Genomic DNA, 18,793 nt, shown 5'->3' with positions numbered 1-18,793 from the left:
GATAAAGATGATGTGGTATATTTATATATAATGGAATACTACTCAGTCATAAAAAAAGATGAAATCTTGACATTTGCTACAACATGGTCAGACCTTGAGGGTATTATGCTAAGTGAAGTAAGTCAGATGGAGAAAGACAATTACTGTATGACTTCACTCATATGTAGAAGATAAACACATAGATACAGAGAACAGATTGGTGGGGAAGGGATGGGGGAGGGTGAAAGGGCACATGTGTAAGGTGATGGATGGCAACTAGACTTTGGTGGTGAACATGCAATCTATACACAAGCTGAAATATAATGATATATGTCTGAAATTTATATAATGTTATAAAGCAATGTGACCTCAATAAAAATTTTTTTAAATAAAAAAATTAAAATGCCCTTTATTGAGTATTTTCTTACACATTATTCATTAAAGCCTCCCCCACTACCTATTTAAATTACTAGTCAGCAGACATCTGCTTTGCGTGACTAAAAAACATAAAAATTTTCAAACAATTGCATCATTATTTGGTTCTAGTCCCTGTTTAAGTATAGAAATGGGTTAATAACAAAACATTAAGAACAACAAAAACATTAACATTAAAACAGTGACTAAATTCTCTGAACAACATTCTAACAACAAAATATACATATACTTTACCATCTGACCAATCAGAGCATTGGTTTTCTTCATGTTTCTCCTTGAAGATGAATCCATATCAACAAAAGACCAAAAACTGCACTGAACTGGAAAAGTCATTTGTTGATCGATATCATCCCCAAACTTCTTTCCCGGGATGTACACTGTGATGCTTCTGCTTTCTACCACTAAGTCAGAAGACATTACCCATTTGTTATGTAAGTTCATTTTGGTCTATATAGCTACAAATGAATAACAAATATTATTAAATAGAATTTTACTGTCTAAATTTTGGACAGTAAAGACAAAAGTAAATTTGATCGTTTTGTAAGATATGGCTAACTTAGAAGATCTGCCATAAAAAGAACAAGGAAAGAAAAATATTTCAATGTTTATGTGCCCCATGACTTAATGAGAACCAGCAGCCCAAAGGAAGTAGCTGGAATTGTGGTCAGTGTCTGCATGGAATAGGCAGAGGGTTAGGAGATTGGTCATATAGTCCACGCTTACAAGAGAGACTGAAATTAAGCAATGTTCTTTTCTGTGGAAAAAAATAATAAGTGGGCCTCTATCTGGGAGTGAAAGAATAGATTGAGAGAAAATACGAACTACAAGGAGTAGGCAAAAATATATCTCAAATTCAACAAGTTCAAAACCAAATTCATCATTTCTCCTCCACAAGGGGCTCTGTGTGCATTAGTCACTATTAGGGGTATCACCATCCACCCACTTAAAACCAAAACAAAAAAATGTGGAAACTCCTATTCTCCTTTTTATCTTTCCTTCACCTCTTATATCCATTTAATCTATGGATTCAATCCTACTCCTAGGAGTCTTATCTTCCAAATATTTCTCAAATTAGTCTTCTCTCCATTCATGATAACAGAGTCTTTTGTGCACATGTTTAACTTTCTCTTGGGTCATATTGTAAATACGTATTTAATTCTACATAAACTGCTAGAGCAGTTTGCAAATGGTTGTGCTATTATATACTCTCATCAACAATATATGAGAATTACAGTTTCTCCACATCCTTGGCAACATTTGTTGTTGTCAATCTTTTTAATTTTAGTCATTTTTTGTAGCCAAGGCCAGCTACATAATTTGTGGAGCCCAGTGTAAAAATAAAGTCTAGGCCTTTTATTCAAAAATCAGGGGGAAAACTGCTTTTAAAAGTTGTGATATATAAAGCTTTTTCCTCTAAAAAGTATTTTATTACCTATAAAATGTAATAGGAGTGGATGTGGAGAAATTAGAACCCTCATGAATTACTGGTGAGAATGTAAAACGGTGTAGCCACTGTGGAAAACAGTTTGGTTCCTCATAACGTTAAACATACAATTATCATATGATCTCACAATTCCACTTCTAGGTATATACCCAGAAGAGTTGAAAGCAGGGACTTAAACAGATACTTTTACACCAATGTTCATAACAGCATTATTCAAAATAGCCAAAAAGTATAAATAACACAAGCATCCATCTATAGATGAATGAATTTTTTCAAAAAGTGGTATATACACACAATGGAATATTATTTAGCCATAGAAAGGAATGACATTCTATGAGTAGGCAAATTCACAGAGACACAAAGTAGAATAGAGGTTACCAGGGACTGAAGGTAGGGGGGAGTAGGGAGTTATTGTTTTGTGGGTATAGAGTTTCTGTTGGGGATTACAAAAAAGTTCTGGAAATGGATAGTGATGATGGTTGCACAACATTGTGAATGTACTTAATGCCACTGAATTGTACATTAAAAATGATTTAAGTGGTAAATTTTATGTTATGTGTATTTTATCAGAATGTTTTTTTAAAAAAGAATGATGTAATGATAACTGCTACAACATGGATGAACCTCAAAAACATTATGGTAAGTGAAAGAAGTCAGGCATCAAAGACCAGATATTGCCTGATTCCCTTGATATAAAATGTCCAGAATAGGCAAATCCATAGAGACAGAGAGCAGATTAGATTGCCAGGGACTGTGGGGAGGAGGGCTAGAGGGGGAGTCCTAATGAGTATGGTTTTTCCTTTTGAGGTGATGAAAATTTTCTCAAAGTAGATAGTGGTGATGGTTGTACGACTCAGTGAATATTCTAAAAACCACTAAATTGTACACTTTAAGTGGGTGAATTGTATGGTATGCAAATTATATTTCAATAAAGCTGTTACCAAAAAACATAATAGCAGTAATTGGCATCCTAAAATTTAAAATTTTAATTATTGGCATGAATTTTATCACTTATCTTTATATTGTACAATACCAGTCTTAAACACAAATTATGAGCATTTAACTCATATACAGAGTCACTAGTATTTTGTAGCTTGTACATACATATGTATTTTGTTCTTACTAGAATAGTGGAAAAACTGCACAAAACTCTTTATTTTACTTTTTTTTTTGAGGAAGATTAGCCCTGAGCTAACCGCTGCCAATCCTCTTTTCGCTGAGGAAGACTGGCCCCGAGCTAACATCCATGCCCATCTTCCTCTACTTTCTATGTGGGACGCCTACCACAGCATGGCGTGCCAAGCGGTGCCATGTCTGCACCCAGGATCCAAACCGGCGAACCCCGGGCCACCCAGAAACAGAACGTGCACACTTAACCACTGCACCACCAGGCTGGCCCCAATTTTACTTCTTGATATGCACACATTTCACAAATACTCTCTACTTTCAGCTCACTGATGAGTAAGGAAAGACTAAAAGGAAAAGGAACTATGGGTTGCCCTATTTTTCCCTTTCCTCCTATATCATTTTCAGTAACTGGCTGGCAAATACAGGGAAATAACCCAGTAAGAAGGATATGATGGGATTCCTTGGTTATTTGTGTTTCTTAGAATGCTACTGCCTTCTTTCTACATTTAAGAAGTCTGGTTTGAATGGAAAGCCTGGCCTCTTGGGGCTATTAGCTCCCCCTCTTACTCAATTGAAGATGTTTTGATATGGAACACGAGCACTGAATTGCAGTGTACTCATGATACACAAGAGTTCAGCAAGAATCAAACTGATTACAAATTAAGTATGTTACAGAAGCCACATAGTGATCATAAATGCTATATGAAATAGGGCAGCAAGGAACGGGAGACACATGCATGCATGTCTCTCCTCTGCTCATGTGCAAGCTCCACTGTCTTATTTGACTTCCTTACGAAACACAAGTCCTGAGAGAAAATTATTAAAAATTTGAAGATGGTGACAGTAGAGTTTTAACCAAGTGCCAGGCTCTTTTAGGGGGAGGAGGGCCTCTGTGCAACTGTACTTGTTCCGTGTCCATGAAGCAGGCCCTGCTAGTATGTAAGTACTGGTATCTCATTGTAGTTTTTATTTGCATTTCCTGATAATGATATTGAGTAGTCTTTCATGTGCTTATTCGTCATTCTGTATATCTTCCTCTGTGAAGTCACTAGACAAGTCTTTTGCCCATTTTTTGCTGGGTTCTTTGTTTTTTAAATTATTGACTTATAGGAATTGTTTCTATGTTTTAGGTCTATGTCCTATGTCAGATACATGTATTGTAATTATTTTCTTTTTCTTTGCTTGCCTATTTGCTTTTTAAATAGGGCCTTTTAATGTGTGTAACTTTTCAGTTTTGATGAAGTCCAACTTATCAATTATTTTCTGTTTGCTGCTTTCCAGGTTCTGTCTAAGAAATCTTTGCCTACCCTAAGGTTGTGAAGATATTCTCCTATGTTTTCTTCCAGTAGCTCTATAGTTTTAGTTTTTACATTTAAGTTTATGACCCATCTTTAATTAATTATTGTATATAGTTGTGAGGTATGAGAGAATATTAATTTTTTTCCATATACATAGCTGGATGTTCTGCCATCATTTGTTGAAAAAATTTTTCCTTTCCCCATTTACTTGCTTTGGTGCTGTGGTCAAAAAATCAATTGACCATATTAGCGTGGGTCTATTTCTGCGTTCTCTTGCAGGGAGAGGCAATATGCTAGGTACCCTGAGCATTGCTGCACATTCTTGCTGGTATGCCAAGAAATGCAAGGCCCTGACTGCTCTTTGTCCAGTCCATATCTGTCCATCTCCTTGTTAGTTATAAATATGGTCCAAGCAACATTACTCTAACACCAAAACCAGACAAAAACATTACAAGAAAAGAAAACTACAGACCAATATCTCTTGTGAACATAGATGCAAAAATTCTCAACGAAATATTAGCAAATTGAGTCCAACAGTGTATAAAAAGAATTATACACTACAGCCAGATGGTATTTATTCTAGGTATGCAAAGCTGGTTCAACATGTGAAAATCAATTAAGATAATCCATAATTTTAGGGTCATTGTGGATATAGTTAATTAAATTAAGATGAGGTCATACTGGAGTAGGGTGAGCCCCTAATTCAATATGCTTGCTGCCCTTATAAAAGGGGAAATTTGGATACACAGACACTCTTGAGGGAAGACCATGTGAAGACACATAGGGAGAAGATGGCCATCTCCAAGCTGAGGAAAAAGGCCTGGAATATATCCCTCCCTCACAGCCCTCAGAAGAAACCAACCCTGTCAACGCTTTGATCTCAGTCTTCTGCTATCCAGAACTGTAAGCAATAAATTTCTGTTGTTTAAGCTAAAAAAAAAAAAAAGATAATCCATAATTTCAACAAGCTGCAGAAAAGAAAGGCACAGTATCACATCAATAGATGCACAAAAAGCATTTGATAAAATCCAACACCCATTCATTACTTAAAAACTCTCAGTAGGGGCGGGCCCAGTGGCACAGCAGTTAAGTTCACATGTTCCGCTTTGGCGGCCCAGGGTTCACCAGTTCAGATCCCAGGTGCAGACAAGGTACCACTTGGCAAGCCATGCTGCGGCAGGCATCCCACATATAAAGTAGAGGAAGATGGGCACAGATGTTAGCCCAGGGCCAGTCTTCCTTAGCAAAAAGAGGAGGATTGGCAGCAGATGTTAGCTCAGGGCTAATCTTCCTCAAAAAAAAAAAAAGAAAAAAAATCAAACAAACTCTCAGTAGATTAGGAATAGAGGGGAATTCCTTCAACTTGAAAAAGAACATCTACAAAAAACCTATAGCTAACACTATATTTAATGGTGAGAAATTCAAAGTTTTTCTGCTAAGATCAAGAACAAGACAGGGAGGGCCAGTCCTGGTGGCCTAGTGGTTAAGTTCAGAACACTCTGCTTCAGCAGCCTCATCTGTCAGTGGCCATGCTGTGGTGGTGGCTCACATACAAAAAAAAAAAGGAAGATTGGCAGTGGATGTTAGCTCAAGGTGAATCTTCCTCAGCAAAAAAAACAAAAAACCAAAAAAACCCCCAACAAAACAGGGATGTCCATTCTCATCACCACTTTTTGACATCATATTGGAAGTCCTAGCAAATGCAATAAGGCAAGAAAAGGAAATAAATCTGGCCCAATACAAACTCATGTGTTAGCACAACTGAAGGCAAAGGCTAAAACAGTGCATTTGCACATTAAATTCCTCTGTTTTTATTTATAAAGGTAAAATGAGAAATGTCATTTAATATAATTTCTCAATTCCTAAAATGAGTACAATACAATCTTAACTGTTAAGTAGCCCCTTGACATTGATGGCACTATAAGTTAAACAGGTGAAAATTAATTTGAAAAAAATATTGTTTACCTGATTGAAGCTGTTCAAGTTTATCTTTTTTGTATGAAGCCAAGTCTCCTATAAAGCAGATACCACCTTTAGCTAGTAATGCAGTGCCAGCTTGAATGCTAACAGCTCCAGTTCCATATTTATTCCTGGATAGAGTAGGAAAAATTTCAGTAGAGACTGGATGATGTATACCACGTGGCACAAGGTTTATACTAAAATTCAAAAGCCTAGGGAAAAAATAAATGATTCATTACTATTATTTAATATTTGATTTTCCAAAGTCATAATGTATAACAGCTACACAATTAAATTTAATTTGATTCAATGTTTACTGAGCACCTGTGCTAGGGATAAAAACATACATGAGACTTAGTCCTTAACTGGGAAAGCCCACAGCTTAGAAAGAGAGACATAAACAAAAAACTAAAACACAAGGTGATAAGTACTAAAATAATGTTGTAAGAACATCCATAAGAGAGTATTATTTCCTCCTGGAAGGAAGTGAGAGAAAGCTACAGACAGATGACACTTGAACCGGGCCTTCCTCTTTTTATGGATTGCTTTCTTTTGTTTCTTCAGAATTTTTGCATTTAGACTTGCCAGTAGCCCATCATTACTATCCCTACTGCCTATGTAGCATGCTAACTCCTGATATACCCTTTTGCTTTCTAATCTCTTTGCCAATTGCCTTAGCCCCTTCATTTCTCAAATTTAAATTCTAAGAAAGGAATATGATTATCTTAACTTAGCTTTCAAAGTCTTGCCACAGAAATCATAGCTTGCTAGCTCAATCAACTATGATGAGCAGACAGAGACACGCAGTGCAAAAGAGGGTGAGGCTGTATCCCTCAAATGTGGATAAGTAGATGCTATAAAATGTCTAGAGTACGTGCCATTCTAAGGAATTTGGATATTAGTTTGAAGATACATAAAATAGGGGAGTGAGATTTAGAAAGAAACTTTTGCAAGCTTATAGAGCAGTCATTTTTAACCCTAGCTCACATTAAATTCACCTGGGGAGTTTTTAAAATTTCCACTGCCAAACCCTACCCCAAGACATGTAAATTAGAATCTCTGGGGGTGGGCCACAGTCATAAACTTGTTTTTTTAATTCTCCCAGGTGATTCTAACGTGCAGTCAGACTGAGAACCTAGTTATATAGAACAATGGGCTTCAAACTTGGCTGCACATTGGAATTAGCTGAGGAATTAAAAAAAATACTGACACAAGGTCATAGAATTCAAGGTCGAAATACAAAAATCAATTGTATTTCTATATATTTACAGCAAATATTTGAAAAAGGAAATTAATAAAATACTACCATTTTTCATAGCATCAAAAATATCAAATACTTAGAAATCAATTTAACAAAATATGTGCATGACCTTTACAAAATCTTGCTGAAAGAAATCACAGAATATTTAAATAAAGGGAGATATACACCATATTCATGGATTGGAAGACACCACATTGTTAAAATGTAAATTCTCCCCCAAACTGATTTATAACATTAAATGCAGTTTTAATCAAAATCCCTAAAGGCTTTTTTGGGGGATTAGGGGAGAAGTTGGTGTTAACATATGGATTCTAAACTTTATAAGAAAATTCAAAGGACCTGGAATAGTGAAAAAAATCTTGGAAATGAAGAATAAAGTTGCATCACCTGATTCAAAACTTAACACAGAGCTATAATAATCAAGGACAAGTGGTATTGGCATAATTATAGACAAATAGGTCAAAATAACAGAAAAGAGAGTTCAAATAGATTTATACCAAGTTCAATTTTATACCTAGTTTTTACCTAGTTCAACTGATTTTCAACAATGGTACTAAAGCAATTCAATCATGAAAGGAAAGTCTTTTCAACAAACTATGAAAAAATTGGATAAATGCATAGGGAAAATATTAACCTTGACTCCTACCTCACACCATATACAAAAATTAACTTGCAATAGATAATAGACCTAATGTAAAAGCTAAAACTATAATGCTTCTAGAAGAAAACATAAAAGAATATCTTCATGACCTTGGGCTAGGCAAAAATTTCTTAAACAGAACCCAGAAAACACTAGACATAAAAGAAAATAATAAATTGGATTTCATCAAAACTAAAAAGTCTGCTCATCAAAGATATCTTTAAGAAAAAAAATACAAGCTTTAGAGTGAGAGAAAAATTTCACGATACATATGTGTGACAAAGGACACGCATCCAGAACGAACAAACCCATTTAAAAGTGAGCAAAAGACTTGAATAGACACTTCATAAAGAAGATATATGAGCAGCCAATAAGCATATGAAAGAGAGCTCAAGCAGTAGTGATCAGGAAAATGCAAATTAGAACCATAATGAGATACCATTTCACACACACTAGAATGGTTAAATTGAGAAAGACTGATAACACCAGATGTTGATAAGGATAGAAAGAACTGGAACCTTACATTGTTGGTAGGAATGTAAAATGGTACACTTTTGAAAACTGTTTGGTAAGTTTCTTATAAAGTTAAATGTATATCTACCTTATGACACAGAAATTCCACTCCTAGGTATTAATCCAAGATAACAAAAACACATGTCCAGAAAAAGACTTGTACAAGAATGTTTAGAGCAGCTTTACTTATACTACTCTAAACCTGTAAAACCTAAATGTCCATCACTAGGAGACTGGATAAACAAATTCTGGTATGTTCATATAATGGAATACTACTCATCAATAAAAACAATGAACTACTGATACACACAACTGGATCAATCTGAATACCATGTTGAGCCAAAAAGCCAGACCTAAAAGAGTATATGCCATATGATTCTACTTATATGAAGTTCAAGAACAGGAAAAACTATCATGACAGAAATCACCTGTGGAGATAGGAACTGACTGGAAGAGGGAATGAAGGAATTTTCTCGGGTGATAGAAATGTTTTCTATTTTATTGTGGTGGTGGCTATAGGAGTGTATACATTTGTCGAAATTCATCAAGTTGTATACATCAGAACTGCTTATTTCACTGTATATAAATTTTACCTAAAAAACAAAACAAAAAGCCAAATCTCTCAAACAGCCCCAAATACCAGAGGAAATGTCAAAGGTTAATGACAAACAGGAAAAGAGACAAAGGCTTTAATTTATAAGAGGTATCACAAATCAGTAAGAAACAGCTTAATAGAAACATGGACAGTGGTCAAAGAGGTTCACAGAAAAATTATAAAGGCGTTTAACAAGCTGTAAATGATGCTAAAATGTACTTCTAATTAAAGAAATGCATATTAAAATAAAATACCATTTTCTACCCTTCAGATGGCGAAATTTAAAAGTTTAACAATACCCAGTGTTGGTGAGCCTATGAGGAAACAAATACTCTCATGCTCATTAGTAGAAGATTAAATTGGTGTAATCTGTAGCAGTTAGCACCATATTTACACTGCAATTTAATTTTAATTTAATTTCAGCAAAACACCATCTGTCCAATTAAGTTAAAGTTAATTTGAATTTTATTTTTAAATTTTAAATTCCTTCTATAAATTTGTTTTTGCTTTACAATTGCATACAAGATATTCATATAAGAAGGTTATTCCTAGCTTTATGAACATTTAAGTAACTTTTAAAAAAGGGTACTTGCTAGTGGGGAGCCCCAAAATGCTTTGAGAAGAGGCTTATTCCAAGGTTAGGGGGATACCCCCAAAACAGTAATCTGGGGACTTTTGATTTGAGTGCAGTGAATCAGTCCTATTGAATGGAATCTTGAAGGAAAATAAGAAAATGGCTTGTTGGTTCTTAGGAAGGAGATTATTTAAAAATGAAAATAAAATACAAAAACAGAAAACTGAACCAGGGAATGGGGGAAAAGGAAGCCTGTGACGGATGTGTTTATCTGTAAAGGTCTGAGTGGGGAAACAAGGTGAAACTTTGAGTGGTTAGAGTCTCAAAATATTGAAAGCAAATATCCCATTTCTCAATTTACATTTTAAAAGTTTTGAACTTCACTGATAAAAGCTTATATAATATTTATACTACTCAGATAAATTCTAAATATTTGTCTCGTAATAATGCTCACAGAAAGGATTTATGCAAATATGTGTGACCAATTTATAATTTGAAAAATTCATGTGACATATTTTACCTGTCTACAAGTAGAGTATCACTTGTTATAATTAAAATATCCAGGCAATCTTCCAGTTTCTTATTACGGTCACTTGTCTGTACTAGACTCATCAGCAAACACAGCTTGAGCAAGTTGTAAGTCCCAGGAGGAACAATTTGTGATGCAAAACTATTGGCAAGTATTGCTGTAAACTTCCAGCATGAACTGGAAGTCAAAGAAAGGAGACACCTGAAACTGTCGCTAATTCCTGAAGGAACTGAAAGTAAATATAAACACATATATTAAAAAGAGTTTTAAAACAGGAAAATAACATTATAGATATCTAATTCCATTTATCTAAAATATTATCAAATTGCAGTTCTTTTAATGATGCCATATTCAAATTCTTATAATGATATTAAATTATGATTGGAGGTCACTCTGGTCTATCATTTCTATCCCAGGGAATGTAATAAAAGGAAGCAGTCACCCCCCATGTCCACATAGATTGGCTGTGGGTTGCAAGCAAACCCCTCATTTTTCTCCTTTTAAGATTTATGTGAGCAAAGCCAGATCATGGGGCTCCTGTATTGCAGTGTTTGCTTCTATATTTCTACGTCTGAAATAACGTCACCTTTAGTGAGGGCTAAAAAACAGAATGGGAAATACTTGCATGTTGCTATTAAAAGGGAAGATTTATGCTCTACTACTTTGAAAGCACTGTAGTGTATTGTACTGTAACATTCTGGATCTTCTCCACTCCTTCACTCTGTCCAGCTTCTGAAAGCGATGAGTGATTTAATCCAGTTGGTCAGTTTGGGAGGAATAGCTGTGCAGGTATAATCCAGTCCTGTTCTCCTTCCTCTTGGGCTGCCATCACAGAGCAATCATTTCTTCTATGCATCCACGCCCATGGACCAAGGGAGGCGACCTTAGTGTAGTTCTTGCCACATTTGGGTGGTTAAATTTGCCTAATTCTGGAGTCCAGCATGAGAAAGCACACTTCTCCACCTACATGTAAGTCATGTTCTGCTAACGAACCAATAAAACTTGAAACACTTCACAGCAGAAAATATTTAAAAGATCACTAAAATGTCTATTGTCCATTAGTGCTTTCTTTCTTCAACATTTTTATTCTTTTAAGAAGCTTTTCTCTTCAAGATAACCAGAGGTATCTAGAATCCAATACATTTAAGTTCAGCTTGGGCCTCTATTATTGCAGATGGTTATCTAAGAATTCCAAAAAACTCTAACTCTATTCAAGAGCTAACTAGCCTTTCCTACACTTAGATATTTGTGTGCCAAGTTAAAAGGGTAAGTCTGCTCTCTCCTTTTGTTTATTTAATGCTTAATTATGTTGGAGTTAGAGGAAATTATCAGGAATAAAGGTGCTATTTTGGCCCTCATCTGCCTTTCTCATTTGTCTTATTTCTTGATTGGTTCAGAACTCAGATGAGGAAAATCATGCTATTTTATTGGGCTCTCTTTTAGACCACAATAGTTACTTAGCTAGAAGATAAATGGTAAGGTAGAAAAACCTTTGACTAATCTCCAACTCTTGGCATTCTGAAACATTTTTCTCGTTGCTAATTATAAAAAATCAAAATAAGGTTTAGCCAAAAAAAGGGAGTCTTTCCTGCGGGCAACATTCTACATTATCCCATTTTATTTCCTTTGTAGCATTTATTATCTGAAATTGTCTTATTGATTAGTTTATAGGTTTACTGACTCTCTACCATATGATCTAAGTCCTGAACCTCAACTGTCCTGATCGCAGCTGTATCCCTAGTGCTTAGAAGAATGCCCAGCACATAGGCAACCAATATTTTTTTCCTGAATAAATGGATTTAAACTTAAATATTTCTTAATATAAGATACCAACATTTTCCTTACCTTTTGGATTGCAAAAAGCGATGCTATTTGCCTCTATACAGACAGCAGTTTGTGAAGTTTTTACACAGGTTGGAATTCCAATAATTTTATACTCATTTCCTATATTCATTTTATTCACTGATTCGTCTAAAATTATTTAACACAAAAGAAAACATGTATTCACTAAACAAAACTTATATATGATCATATGGTTCCAAGAGCTGGTAACTAGTAGATCTAGAACTAGTAACAATTCAGTAGTTGACTTAGTTGTATTTACTTTTGCTTAGTACAATGTCTATATAGAGTGGCACTAATAATGTAAACTGAGGCAATTTTATTGCTGATACATTTGAATACTAATAGGCAATGATGAATCAACTTCAAGAAGCATGTGACAGCAGCTAGATAGTCTCATATAGTCAAAAGGAAAAAACAAGATCATTCTGCTTAAGATGAAACATCTTTGCATTAAATGACAAGAAATGTTAATAAAAACTACCTTATAAGCAATCATTTTATTTGGGAAGAAAATAATTTTAAAAAGTATTATTCACTGTCTACAATATAGGCAAGATACTTTTACAGACATTATCTGGTTGTAAACTGTAAGATAGATATTGTTATCCTCATTTTATATATGAAGAAACTGAGAGTTTAAATGACTTGCACAAGGCTTTAAATAGTAAGTAGCAGAACTGAAATTCACCTCTAGGTCTGCTGATCTCCAAAGTCTACCCTCTTGCCCTATGGTAGGTTTCTCTCTCACATCTACAGTCTGGGCAAAGTTTTTGTACAAGTTCAAAATTAATTAATTAATTAATTTATTTTTGAGGAAGATTAGCCCTGAGCTAACTGCTGCCATCCTCCTCTTTTTGCTGAGGAAGACTGGCCCTGAGCTAACATCCATGCTCATCTTCCTCTACTTTATACATGGGACGCCTACCACAGCATGGCTTTTGCCAAGCGGTGCCATGTCCGCACCCGGGATCCTAAGTGGCGAATCCCGGGCCGCCAAAGTGGAACGTGCGCACTTAACTGCTGCAACACCAGGCCGGCCCCTCAAAATTTGTTAAAAAAAAATACACTAAAAATCTTGATCCTCTATTACACAGTTAGAAGATGGGTGGTTATAAAGCTATGAAAGAAGGGCTTACAGAGGAGAGCAAGAATTAACTTCTCTCTGTGAAGATCAAACAGTGATCTCGATTTTTTTCTTCTCTCTCACACTCTTTTTTTCAGCTCCACAGAGCATGTTGGTGTATCCTGTGCACTTACAAGGAAGAATCAGGCTCCAGAATTGAGAAAATAAAAACCCAAAACTAACCAAGCAAACAGAAAACAACAAAAGCAACTAAAGGAAACAGAATGAATTACAAGGGGAATATAAAAATGAATAGTTTCTCAACTGTTCCATGGAATCTTAGAGTTTGGTGGATGTGTCCTGAGGTCAAGGTGTGGACAGTGATAACAAAATGGAGTAACATATGTCAAGGCTTCTAAAATGGGGCTGGGAGGCCATTAAGGAAACGGGGCTTATGTACGCACACCACATCTCTACCCAGATAAAATGTAACTTTTGAAACTGTGCTTCACTGTTATCATCTTGACCATCTTTCAAGAAATATGCTTACTCCCATAGATAAAAACTTTTTACCTTAGAGATGACCTTAGCAACCAATCATGTGTAGCCAAGAAGCAGCAGCTGTTGCCAGCACCAATCACAAATTTTGCAAAACAGCCTGTGTAATTTCTCTCTTTTTGCCTTTATTAACCCTTGCCTTCTTCGTCTTCCTTGGAGCACATTTTGGGTTTCTGCCTGAATCTGTGTCTCCCAAGTTGCAATACTAATTGCTCAAATAAATATCTGCTGTTTAAACTGTAGTGGATTTTTCCTTGGGGGACAAAGGAAAGGTCAAGAGGAAGCCAAGGAGGCTGGGAAGTCTGGGTATCCCTTCTGATGTCAACCTTAAAGGACTGCTTTTATTTATTTAATTTTTTAAAATTTATTTGGGTTCTATATAAGAATTTATTTGAAGAAAGGGTTTTCCACTAAAATATAAGTTGGAGAGCCACTTATATTTCTATATTGTAATGTGTGGTTTATATATAGTATATAATAAAATTAAGTAGTTAAAAGCATAGACTTTGAGGCTGGAATGCCTGAGTTTGAATCATGATTGTGCCATGTACTAGCTGTGTACCTTGGACAAGTTACTTAACTTCTCTGTACCTCAGTTTCCACACTGTAAAATGGAGACAACAATAGAACTTACTTGACAGGATTGCTGTGGCTAAATGAATTAAGATATGTAAGAGTGCCTGGCACATAGTAATTGCTATATAAAAATTATCTATTATCATCTGGGCTTACGTGTCTGCCTCATCCCTGTCAGACCACGGTGAAAAGAGTTCCTGTTTGAGTCTCTACTTTGCTAACTCTTAAGTTACCTATACATGGTTGATATCCAAGATCTCTCTTTCTGAATAGTTTAATTCCTCCAATTTTAGCCCAAGAAAAGAGGCTAAGCCCCATTCTTATTTTCACAGTTCTGGCTTCTCAAGAATAAGAAAACCTATGATTCTTAAACCATAGAAGTACCATTTATAATATATAAGCATAAGCAAGTCAATTACACATATTATATATTTTATAGCAATTTGCTTTTAATTCAAACAGAACTTACTTACCTCTTAGGAAAATTGTAAGAGATTGAAACCTAAATGGCTGGTTGTCAGAATATCCTCGAAAAGCATGAAGTGCTTTTGTGGTAATTATTTCAACTATCTGTTTATCTTAAAGCAAAGAGCAAAACAGAATTTGTTATTAGAATATATATTCAATTTAATTTCCACATTAAAATATCAAACACTATTTTAAAAATTGTAATTACAAAATGTAAATGCATTTTTACCACCAAGTACTCTAAATTTTCTGTCTTCTTGAAGTGGAGATGAACATAGATTACACAAAAAGTCATTTCTTACTGTTGCAGATTCTGTGGCACCAGGCACATGCACTCTTATATACTGAAATCCTGAAACAAAATAGAGGCAAGCTAAATTTGTTTTTGGATTTAACTATCCATTTTCAACCCTTTAAAATTAATCCAATTCGAAATATAATTAATTCAATTTTACATGGGGGGTTCAGAGCACTTCAATTAACATTTATTGAATGGCTATTCCTTGCCAGGCACTGTGCTAAGGTACTGGTGATATGGATACTTAAACATACAATTTCAATAGGTGAAATAAACACAGTTTAATATGTGGTATTCATTTACATAGTGTTCAGAGAGAAGACAGGAGGGGCATCCAACCGGATGAGAGGTGGGGATGAATGGAAAAGATGTCATGGAGAAAGACCAAAGTGAAGTTAAGCCAAAGGGTTGAGAGAGGACATTACATGGAGAAGGAACATCATGAATAGTCATGAAATAATGTGTGAGAAAAACAAGTACTTTAGCAATACATGAGCACCTGTTAAGTTGAGGGGGAGGGGAGGGGAAAAAGAATGCATTTCAAGACTATGCAAAGTAAACTTATCAACATAAGGAGACACCAAATTTTATTCCATTCTTTCTACTCTGTGAATGTGTCATAAATAATTGTAAACATGATTTAGGATTAAACAATAAATTGCTTGACGTTTTGATTTTACATTTTAATAGTTACCTTTTGAAAGAGGGCATGCTTCATCTGAACAAAGAAATCTTGCACCTTGTGTATACTTGGTTACAGTCGTCATTGCAATCACAATTCCTTGCATCATATAAAATCTTTGAGATGTATAATCAAGTGGAAACTCACAAAGATCAAGACTATAACTTGGCAGAGGAGGTAAATGTGTTAACTTCAGCACTATATTAATCTAATAAGAACATAAAAATGATATTAATAAAAACTGCAGATCCAACTGGACTTGCATTACAATATAGTAAGTATATTTGTAGGGTAAATCAAGTAAATGATTTGTTAGTGTTATTAGCAACCAAAATTTTAAGCATAAGAGAAAAGAGATTTAAATATAAAATAAAAGATGCAAAACTCTTATAATCTTAGATTTCAATTGAAAATATCATTACGAACTAATTATTTTTCTTTAAAAATAGACACTTCCTGGCTATAGCCACTGAAGAGACTTATAAAACAATCACAACCCAACAGCAATGAACACTTCTAGTGCCCAGATTGTGATCTCTAAACATAATTTCTTACTAAAAGGAACCAGGGCTCCTTAGGGGAAAAGGTTAATTCCAGGTTTGCAGGGGAAAATATACCACATGGACCTAGTACATTTCCTTGTGCCAGAAACCAAGGGAGCTATAAAAAACTAATGGGATGTGTCAAAAGGACATAGGGGCAAACTGTAAGGGACTCCCAATGACCAAAGGTAGGATAATATAAGCATCAAAAAGAATGACAAAGATTCATTAAAACATATCAGATATATTTAAAAATTCATGAGTTTCTCATAATTTAAAAAAAGGCAAAACAAAAACCAAAAAGTATTGGTCATCATTGAAAGCTGCTAGATTTCAACTCGTTACTCTTTGAAAATTTATAACTGGAAAGAATCAGAGGCTGGCCTCATGGCCGAGTGGTTTCGGTGGCCCAGGGTTCACAGGTTCGGATCCTGGGTGCGGACCTAGCACCGCTCATCAAGCCATGCTGAGGGCTAATCTTCCTTACACACACTCAAAAATTGATGCAGGTATGGCAAAATATTGTGAACTATTAAATCTGAGTGATAGATATATGGAAGTTCATTGTATTACTCTATTTTGAGATATATTTGAAATGTTCTATTATAAAAATATTTAACATTATAAGTGATAATATAGGAAGGAAAGATGCGTATGTAAGATATTCCATTGAACTTTGAAAAAAAATGTAGTATCCTTTTTTTTTTTAAGGAAGATTAGCCCTGAGCTAACATCTGTGCCCATCTTCCTCTACTTTGTATGTGGGACGCCTACCACAGCATGGCTTGATAAGTGATGCATGGGTCCATGGCCAGGATCTGAACCTGTGAACCCTGGGCCACAGAATTGGAGCAACAAACTTAACCACTACATCACCAGGCTGGTCCCCTATAGTATCGTTTTAAATAAAAAAACATGAATATAAAAATATTTATTTACAAGTCATCTTGAAAGCACAGTACCTTAGTTTTCTTTGTCAAATTTAACTAAAACTTACTTGAGTTTCAGTCTGTAATTGTCCAATTAATGAGAGAGTCTTAACAGCAATAAAACAGACCTGTGATTTCAAATAAAAAACCAAAAAAGTTACCAAAAAATTCCATGTAGCATAAAATTATTTCTTTTTTTAACTTACTGATTGAAAAACTTGAGCGGCTTTTAAAGGCTGGTGTAAAATGTGATTTCCAAGTTCAGCATCTAATTCAGCAACATCAGAGGGATTTATTAAAATACTGAATCGATAGACAGCATAACTTTGTTTTGAATCTGCAAAAATATACAAATATAAAAATGAAGATAGTTATATGTAGGAATTTATTTTAAAGTTTCTAAAATAAAGTCACTTCGCTGAACATACCATTGTAGTACTTGCAATCATCTAGAAACTTCTGGAGGCCTCCACTTCTGTCAAGATAGATAAGGGCTGCCTCTTTCATTTGTAGATTTGACATTTTCTCCTAGGTAATGATTCTTCTCTATTACAAATGATTAAACCACAATTGCTGGTAAAGACTAAGGATGGTGAAACTCTTAGAAAAGATGAGAACACCTAGAAATAGATTAAAATTACATTTGAAGACCTCTAATGAAACTTTACAAACTGTTAAAATTGAGAGTGAAATAAAACAACGTAAAATTTCCCACTTTAAAAAACTCCTACCCAAAGGGAAACAAAACTTTGTTTTCTTTTGCCAAATAACAATTTTATCAACACTAGGTTATGAGATTCTCCACAAGAGTGTAAACTTAAGAACAGGAGCCTCAGATGTCTCTTTACAGAGTAGGTATTCCAAAAAATGCTTGTTGAAATAAAAATTAGATGATGAGGTCCCCTTGCAGGTGTTATTTAAAAAATGAAAGTGGTAGAAGTTGTTTCATAAATTGAATCTGAGTAACAAAGTATAGTTAACCTAAGAAATCTGAGAACTTGGTTCTAGACCCAGCACTTCCTAGTTGCTGAGAGGAAATCCCCTGACCTCTCTTGGCTCAGTACCTTCATCTGTAGGAAATGAAGGGGTTGTATTAGATGATAAGGCTTCTTCTGGCTTTAAATCTTCTATCAGTGACCGACATAAAACATTAAACCACAGTAATGAGCAGAGAGTAAAATACGTAAAACTCATTTAAAGACAGCAAACACTAACGGGAAACAATATATGCCAATAATTGCGTTAGGTGCTAGGGATAAAATGACTAAGATTGGGGGGCCGTCGCACAGTGGTTAAGTGTGCACATTCGGCCTGGGGTTCGCAGGTTCTGATCGGTGCGGACATGGCACTGCTCATCAAGCCATGCTGTGGCAGGGATCCCACATATAAAGTGGAGGAAGATGTTAGCTCAGGGCCAGTTTTCCTCAGCAAAAAAAGGAGGATTGGCAGCAGATGTTAGCTCCGGGCTAACCTTCCC

At 35.2% G+C, this 18,793-nt stretch overlaps 1 protein-coding gene across 1 annotated transcript in view; it reads right to left on the bottom strand.

Moving 5' to 3' along the window:
- MCMDC2 (minichromosome maintenance domain containing 2) overlaps positions 1-17,838 on the bottom strand; it is a 37,908-nt gene extending 20,070 nt beyond the window's left edge. Inside the window, exons 1-10 of the mRNA XM_046641653.1 lie at positions 17,745-17,838; positions 17,523-17,653; positions 17,385-17,444; positions 15,858-16,053; positions 15,095-15,217; positions 14,871-14,975; positions 12,201-12,326; positions 10,347-10,584; positions 6,250-6,455; positions 649-815 (exon numbers count right to left, since the gene is read on the bottom strand). Coding sequence (XP_046497609.1) covers positions 649-815; positions 6,250-6,455; positions 10,347-10,584; positions 12,201-12,326; positions 14,871-14,975; positions 15,095-15,217; positions 15,858-16,053; positions 17,385-17,444; positions 17,523-17,653; positions 17,745-17,838 — 1,446 coding nt within the window. The remainder of the gene's footprint in view (positions 1-648; positions 816-6,249; positions 6,456-10,346; positions 10,585-12,200; positions 12,327-14,870; positions 14,976-15,094; positions 15,218-15,857; positions 16,054-17,384; positions 17,445-17,522; positions 17,654-17,744) is intronic.
- Between the last annotated feature and the right edge of the window lie 955 nt (positions 17,839-18,793).

The sequence above is a fragment of the Equus quagga genome, chromosome 16 (genome assembly GCF_021613505.1).
Source record: "Equus quagga isolate Etosha38 chromosome 16, UCLA_HA_Equagga_1.0, whole genome shotgun sequence".
In the NCBI taxonomy this organism is placed as follows: Eukaryota; Metazoa; Chordata; class Mammalia; order Perissodactyla; family Equidae; genus Equus; species Equus quagga.
The sequence above is the reverse complement of the archived record's forward strand: the minus strand, read 5'-3'. Positions and strand labels throughout refer to the sequence as shown.